We start from the raw sequence: 8,750 nt of genomic DNA, 5'->3' as shown, positions 1-8,750 counted from the left end.
AAAAAAATTCAAAAATATCTAGTACCCAACAGTAAAATTTACAATGACTGGCATTCAATCAAAAATAACTAAGCAAGCAAAAATGCAGGAAAATGGTACCCAAAATGAAGGAAAAAACTAATCAATAGACCTAGAAATAACACACTTAGTAGAATTAGTAGAGACATTAACAGTTATAACTATATTTCACATATCCAAATCTCCCCAAAGGAAAGAAGAGAAGGTGCCAAAAAACATTTAAATAATTAATGGTAAAAACACTTTCCAAATTTGATGAAAACTAAAAGTACACAGATTCGAAAAGCTCAGTAAATTCCAAGCACAAGAAACATGAGAAATGCTACATCAAGTCATATCATAATTTAGTTGCTTAAAACCAAGGATAAGGAGAAAAATGTTAAATACACCAAAGAAAATTGACACAATATGTATAGAGGAAAAAGATAACAAACCACAAACTTTTCATTAGAAACAATGCAAACCAGAAGGTCATGGAGCAATATCTTTACAACACTGAATGAGAAAAAGAAAAAGAAAGAAAAAAATTCAAATTAGAATGCAACATGCAGGAAAAATGCCTTTCAAAAATGAAGACAAAATTCAGGCTTTTTAAGAAAAAAATGAATTACCAGCAACCTGTACTACAAGAGAGATAAAAGGAAATCCACCAGGCAGGAGGAAGGTTATACTAGATGGAAATCTGAATCTACACAAAGGAATGAAGCACATCAAAAATAGAAAATGAGTTAATGTATTAAAAATGTCTTATTTTTTTACATTTCCAATGTGTTAAAAAGATAATTTACTTTTCAAAGAAAAAAACACTAGTGTGGGATTTATAAAACCATAAGTATTAGGGCTGGTCAGTTAGCTCAGTTGGTTAGAGAACAGTGCTATAACACCAAGGTCAAGAGTTTGAAACCCCATACCGGCCAGCCACCAAAAAACAAACAAACAAAAAATGCAAATATTAATAAAATGTATGAAAACAATAACCAAAACACTGTGAAGGAGAGACGGAAGTATTATATTTTAAGGTTCTTAAATGGCATGTAATATTACTTGAAGGTAAACTGTGATGTTAAGGGCAGTCAAAGTAAATTTCAGAGCAAAGAACATCACCAGGGATAATGAGGGTTATTTCATCAATACAAAAGGATCAATTTATCAAGAACTACAAAGAAAAATAAACAAATCTGTAATTACATTCAGAGATTTCAATCCCTTTATTAAACATTGATAGAAGAAGAAGACAGAAATTCAGCAAAGATATAGATGACTTTAATAACACTACCTACCAACTTAACCTAACAGACATTTGTAGAAGACTCCACATATCAATAGCAGAATATACACTCTTTTCAAATGCACCTGAAACATTTACCAAGGTCTACCATACTCTGGGCTATAACACACGTCTCAATAAACTTAAAAGAATTCAAGTAATACAATTCCTGACCAACACAGAATTAAATTAGTAATCAATAACTAAAAGTGATCTGGAGAAATCTTGAAATACTTAGAAACTAAAAAATTCACCTCTAAATAATGCATGGATTGAAGAAGAAAATCAGAAGAGAAATTTAAAAGTATTTTGAACTGAATAAAAATGAAAACCAAACATATCAAAACGTGTGGGATGAAGCTTAAAATTTTACTGCAAAAGAAATTTATACCACTAAGCACCTGTGTTATTTTTAAAAACTCAAATTAATACTAAGTATTCAGCTTAAGAAAATAGAAGGAAGAAAACAATAATACAGGGGGGAAAATCAATGAAATCCAAAGATGGTTCTTTGAGAATGTCAGTATTAAAAAACCTTTGGACTGACTGACAAATTAATACTAAGTATTCAGCTTAAGAAAATAGAAGGAAGAAAACAATAATACAGGGGGGGAAATCAATGAAATCCAAAGATGGTTCTTTGAGAATGTCAGTATTAAAAAACCTTTGGACTGACTGGGCAAGAAAAAAAAGAGAAGACACAAATTACCAATATCATGAATGATAGAGCTGACATCACTACATATTCTTTGTATCTTAAAAGAATAATAAAATAATTTTATGAAAACATTTATGCAAACAAATTCTACAACTCATATGAAATGAACAAATTCCTTGAGGGACACATACTATCAAAGCTCACTCAAGAATAAATTGATAGCTCTAATAATTTTATAGCTATTTAAAAATTGAATTTATAATTAAAACGTGTTCCATAAAGAAAATTTCAGGCCCAGGTGTCTTTACTGGTGAATCCTACCAAACAGCAAATTGAAGAAGAAAAAGTCCTTTTTCTATGAGACCAACATTATTACTCTGACATCAAAATTAGATAATGACATTACATGAAAAGAAAATTATATACTACTGTCCCCCATGAACATAGGATGGAAAATTCTTAACAAATGTAATCTAACAGTACATAAAATACTACTATGTTTTCATCAAGTGGGGTTTTTCTAAGAAGTTCAAGGTTGGTTTAACATTTAGAAATTAATATAATTCCCCTTATTTAAAAAAAAGAAAACCTAAAAAGGAAAAGCTATCTAATCATCTCAATCAATGCAGAAAACTTATTTAGAAAAATGCTCCATCGATTCCTGGTAACACTCAACAAATAAGGAATTGCGATAAATTTTCTCAACCTTCTAAAGGGAAACTACAAAAACCTACAGCTAACATCAACTAAATTGCCAAGGACTAAGACCAGGAATAAGGTAAGGATATACATTGTCACCACTTCTGTTCAACATTGTACTGGAAGTTCTAGCAATAAGGCAAGAAAATAAACAGCATCCAGATAAGAGAGGAAGATCTAAGACTGTCTTTATTAATAGATGGCACAACCCTCTATGCAAACAATCCTAGGGAATCCACAAATAAGAAGTATATTAAAACTAATAATCGAGTTTAGCAAGACTGTAGAATACATAATCAATATGCTAAAATCAACTCTAATTCTATATTCAAAAAATTAAAAATGGGAAATTGAAATTTTAAAAGTAATGTCATATACAACAGTATCAAAAATATTAAATACTTGGAGATAAATTTGATAAAGGATTATAAGACCCCACACCGAAATTTACAAAGTATTACTGAGAAAAATTGAGATAAATAAATTAAGAGATATGTACCATGTGAATGAACAAGAAGATTCAATACTGTTAAAATGTCAGTTCCCCCAAAATTGATCTATAGGTTCAAAGCAATCCCAATCAACATCTTCTTAAGATTTTTTTGTAGAATTTGACAGCTGATTCTAAATTCATATGGAAATACAAAAATTCAAAATAGTCAAAATAACTTTGAAAGAGAAAAACAAATTTGACTTATCCTACCTTATTTCAATTCTGTTTTATTTACTATAAAGCTAATTACTAGTTCCGATTTCAATTGCTACAGAAAATAACTTTGAAAGAGAAAAACAAATTTGACTTATCCTACCTTATTTCAATTCTGTTTTAATTACTATAAAGCTAATTACTAGTTCCGATTTCAATTGCTACAGAACTATCATAATCAAAACATTTTATTGCTGTAACAGTAGAAAAGTAGATCAATGGAAACAGAATAGAGAGTTGAGAAATAGTTCCACATATATATGATCAATTGCATTTCAACAAAAGTGCAAAGGCCATTCTATCATGAGTGTATATTTTTTTCAAGAAATGATGCTGGGTCATTTTGGTATCTATATACAAAACAATCAACCTCAACTTATATCACCAGCCACACATTAAAGGTAACTGAAAATGGATTATAGACCTTATTGTAAAGCCCGAAATTATAAAACTTCTATAAGAAAATGTAGTAGAAAATCTTTGCGACTTTGAGTTAACCACAGATTTCCTAGATATAACACCAAAAGCACAATTCATGAAAGAAAAAAATTGACAAATCAGACATCACCAAAATCATCAGCTTCACTATTTGTAAAACACTTTTTTTTTTTTTTTCCTTTTTGAGACCGGCCGCACCGCGCTCATCCAGTGAGCGCTGTGAGCACACCGGTCATCCCTATATAGGATCCGAACCCGCGGCAGGAGCGCTGCTGTGCTCCCAGCGCCCCACTCGCCTGTAAAACACTTTTAAGACGATGAAAAGGATAGGCCATAAACTGGTAGAAAATATTTATAAATCAATTATTTGATAAAGGACTTGTATCCAGAATATATAAAAAATTCCTAAAGCACAATAAGAATACAAACAATTCAATTGAAAAATAGGCAAAAGATTTGAATAGACATTTTCCCAAGAAGATAAGCAGATGGGAAATAAGCACACAAAAAAATATCCAGCATCATTAGTCACTAGAGAAATGCAAAAGAAAATCACAATGAGCTATCACTTTATACCTATTAGAGCAGTTAAATCTAAAAAGACCAACTGTACCAAGTGTTGGTGATGGTGTGGGGAAACAGGAATCCACATTTTGCTGACAAGAGTATTTATACTCTCATTTTAATGGTAAAACCACTTTGGAAAACAATCTGGCATTTTCTTTAAAAGATAAACGTATACCTCCTATATGATCCAGCCATTCCATTTCTCAAGAGAAATGAAATAGTATGTCCACACAAAGTTTTGTATATGAATGTTCATAGCAGCTTTATTTGTAATAGCACCAAAGTAGGAATCACCCAAATTTATTTCAACAGGTGAATGGATAAAAAAATTGTGATACAGCCATACAATGGAATACTACTCATCACTAAAAAGGAATGAAATGACAATTCATGCAACAACATGGATAAATCTCAAAATAATTCTGTGGAACAAAAGAAGCTAGATGAAAAAGAGTACATAATATATTACTTCAATTACGTAAAATTGCAGAAAATATGAATTAATCTATTGTGACAGAAAGTATATCAGTAGTTTCAAGGGGGGAGGGAAGGGAAGGAAGAGATTGGCCACTGAGAAGTGTGGAAGACAGGGTATAAAAAACAGGAGAAAACTTCTGGGGGTAATGGATATGTTCATTATCCTGACCATGGTTATGTTTTCATGGGAGTGTAGCTATGTCCAAACATCAAATTGTCCTTCTTTAATACGTGCAGTTTGTTATATGAAAATTATAACTCAATAAAGCTCTCAAATACATCAGGTGAAATGTAAAATTCTTCAGGAGAATTTGCTTTTTAACTTTTTAACTCTTTTGTCTCTACAAAAGGTCTATAATCTCATGTTTTTATACCAGATTATCTTAAAACATGCTATAACCTGTAACATATTTAGGCAACACAGCATCTTTCATGATTTTACCGAAATTTTTAACTTCAATTTTTGTCTTTTTTTTTCTTTTTCTCTCTTGATAACACCATTTAAGTGATACTATTTTTTTAACCTGTGATTGTGTATTTTCCCAGAGGCAAAATGACTTCTTCTTTAAATGGTCTATGTAAAACAGATTATTCTATAGGAGCAAGATAGCCCTCTTACATTTCCTGGCTCTGTTATTTACAGTTGTTGTGTCATGGAACACACTAAGCCTTAGAAAGCCATTAGAATATAAGGCAATTTTGAAAAGCATTTGGCTCCAATTTTAGGAACAATTTCCAGTTTGGGATTGTGCCAAAGGACTCAGGAGAGCTGGTGGGTTCAAGGATCTTACTAGATCCATGGAAGTGTTCGGTCTCCCTGATTTGCAAGATAAATGCCAATATATGTATAATTACCAATTTTAGGAACAATTTCCAGTTTGGGATTGTGCCAAAGGACTCAGGAGAGCTGGTGGGTTCAAGGATCTTACTAGATCCATGGAAGTGTTCGGTCTCCCTGATTTGCAAGATAAATGCCAATATATGTATAATTACCAATTTTAGGAACAATTTCCAGTTTGGGATTGTGCCAAAGGACTCAGGAGAGCTGGTGGGTTCAAGGATCTTACTAGATCCATGGAAGTGTTCGGTCTCCCTGATTTGCAAGATAAATGCCAATATATGTATAATTACCAATTTTAGGAACAATTTCCAGTTTGGGATTGTGCCAAAGGACTCAGGAGAGCTGGTGGGTTCAAGGATCTTACTAGATCCATGGAAGTGTTCGGTCTCCCTGATTTGCAAGATAAATGCCAATATATGTATAATTACCAATTTTAGGAACAATTTCCAGTTTGGGATTGTGCCAAAGGACTCAGGAGAGCTGGTGGGTTCAAGGATCTTACTAGATCCATGGAAGTGTTCGGTCTCCCTGATTTGCAAGATAAATGCCAATATATGTATAATTACCAATTTTAGGAACAATTTCCAGTTTGGGATTGTGCCAAAGGACTCAGGAGAGCTGGTGGGTTCAAGGATCTTACTAGATCCATGGAAGTGTTCGGTCTCCCTGATTTGCAAGATAAATGCCAATATATGTATAATTACCAATTTTAGGAACAATTTCCAGTTTGGGATTGTGCCAAAGGACTCAGGAGAGCTGGTGGGTTCAAGGATCTTACTAGATCCATGGAAGTGTTCGGTCTCCCTGATTTGCAAGATAAATGCCAATATATGTATAATTACCAATTTTAGGAACAATTTCCAGTTTGGGATTGTGCCAAAGGACTCAGGAGAGCTGGTGGGTTCAAGGATCTTACTAGATCCATGGAAGTGTTCGGTCTCCCTGATTTGCAAGATAAATGCCAATATATGTATAATTACCAATTTTAGGAACAATTTCCAGTTTGGGATTGTGCCAAAGGACTCAGGAGAGCTGGTGGGTTCAAGGATCTTACTAGATCCATGGAAGTGTTCGGTCTCCCTGATTTGCAAGATAAATGCCAATATATGTATAATTACCAATTTTAGGAACAATTTCCAGTTTGGGATTGTGCCAAAGGACTCAGGAGAGCTGGTGGGTTCAAGGATCTTACTAGATCCATGGAAGTGTTCGGTCTCCCTGATTTGCAAGATAAATGCCAATATATGTATAATTACCAATTTTAGGAACAATTTCCAGTTTGGGATTGTGCCAAAGGACTCAGGAGAGCTGGTGGGTTCAAGGATCTTACTAGATCCATGGAAGTGTTCGGTCTCCCTGATTTGCAAGATAAATGCCAATATATGTATAATTACCAATTTTAGGAACAATTTCCAGTTTGGGATTGTGCCAAAGGACTCAGGAGAGCTGGTGGGTTCAAGGATCTTACTAGATCCATGGAAGTGTTCGGTCTCCCTGATTTGCAAGATAAATGCCAATATATGTATAATTACCAATTTTAGGAACAATTTCCAGTTTGGGATTGTGCCAAAGGACTCAGGAGAGCTGGTGGGTTCAAGGATCTTACTAGATCCATGGAAGTGTTCGGTCTCCCTGATTTGCAAGATAAATGCCAATATATGTATAATTACCAATTTTAGGAACAATTTCCAGGGGCACATATAGAGGACTCACATTGTGGGTACCATTCTAAATAGAGGAATAGAAACCTGAGTTTTTAAAAATAGTTAGAAATAATAATTCAGACAAACTGGTTTCTTTGAAAATATGTTGTGATAATAGCAGATAGAGGACTCATTTGTCTGATCCCATAATTACATAGTTTAAGAGAATTAAAAGCAATTTTTTTATCATGTGTAATGAATGCAGACGATAGAATAATGGCGCACTCTTTTCCCCCAGAAATGTGTATATAGTCTTATTCTTACATTGAAATTCATTCAGAAAATCATGATGCATAGACATTTTAGTTTTTTTCTGTTTCTTTTGTATTTTCTTCCAAACACTTGATAAAAAACCTGTTCCTTTTCAGATGTTTGAAAATGATGATAAAACCACATTAAAGTATGATGCAGAAATTTATTCCATGATATTGCCATTTTGGGTGTTATTTTGCTTTGTCAGTTATATCATGCAGGTAAGCTTTTAAATCAATGAAACAGTCCTGAGCATGATTACTTCTTGGTATCATTCTTTTATTTAAAAGTTAAAAATGTAATAATTAAATGTTACAAAGAAATAGAAAAGAGTTAAGAACAAATGCAGACTTTTTTGTTTGTTTTCNAGAGGACTCATTTGTCTGATCCCATAATTACATAGTTTAAGAGAATTAAAAGCAATTTTTTATCATGTGTAATGAATGCAGACGATAGAATAATGGCGCACTATTTTCCCCCAGAAATGTGTATATAGTCTTATTCTTACATTGAAATTCATTCAGAAAATCATGATACATAGACATTTTAGTTTTTTTCTGTTTCTTTTGTATTTTCTTCCAAACACTTGATAAAAAACCTGTTCCTTTTCAGATGTTTGAAAATGATGATAAAACCACATTAAAGTATGATGCAGAAATTTATTCCATGATATTGCCATTTTGGGTGTTATTTTGCTTTGTCAGTTATTTCATGCAGGTAAGCTTTTAAATCAATGAAACAGTCCTGAGCATGATTACTTCTTGGTATCATTCTTTTATTTAAAAGTTAAAAATATAATAACTAAATGTTACAAAGAAATAGAAAAGAGTTAAGAACAAATGCAGACTTTTTTGTTTGTTTTCCAGGGATTGTTTTATGGCAGAGCAGGGGAGATTTTAACCATGAGATTAAGACAGTTGGCATTTAAAGCCATGTTATATCAGGTCAGTGTTTAGTTGAATTTTTCTTACTTTATTTAAAATTTGTTTAAAAATATTCTAGGTTTTAGTTCTTTCTCAAGTCAATTTGTTGACATAGTCTTTCCTTTAGGTCATTTAAAACTATGACATTAGGGCTGGCCCCGTGGCTCACTCAGGAGAGTGTGGCGCTGGTAGCGCCGAAGC

The 8,750-nt window shown here is 32.9% G+C and overlaps 1 protein-coding gene across 1 annotated transcript in view; it reads left to right on the top strand.

Moving 5' to 3' along the window:
* LOC103606406 (multidrug resistance protein 1B-like) overlaps nucleotides 1–8,570 on the top strand; it is a gene marked incomplete at its 3' end in the record, with an annotated part of 72,339 nt that extends 63,769 nt beyond the window's left edge. The window contains 2 exon segments of the mRNA XM_008591006.1: nucleotides 7,743–7,847; nucleotides 8,493–8,570. Coding sequence (XP_008589228.1) covers nucleotides 7,743–7,847; nucleotides 8,493–8,570 — 183 coding nt within the window.
* Nucleotides 8,571–8,750: the final 180 nt, after the last annotated feature.

Source organism: Galeopterus variegatus, unplaced genomic scaffold, assembly GCF_000696425.1.
Source record: "Galeopterus variegatus unplaced genomic scaffold, G_variegatus-3.0.2 Scaffold6557, whole genome shotgun sequence".
Taxonomy (NCBI): Eukaryota; Metazoa; Chordata; class Mammalia; order Dermoptera; family Cynocephalidae; genus Galeopterus; species Galeopterus variegatus.
Note: the sequence above shows the minus strand (reverse complement) of the source record. Positions and strands in the feature narration are given on the sequence as shown.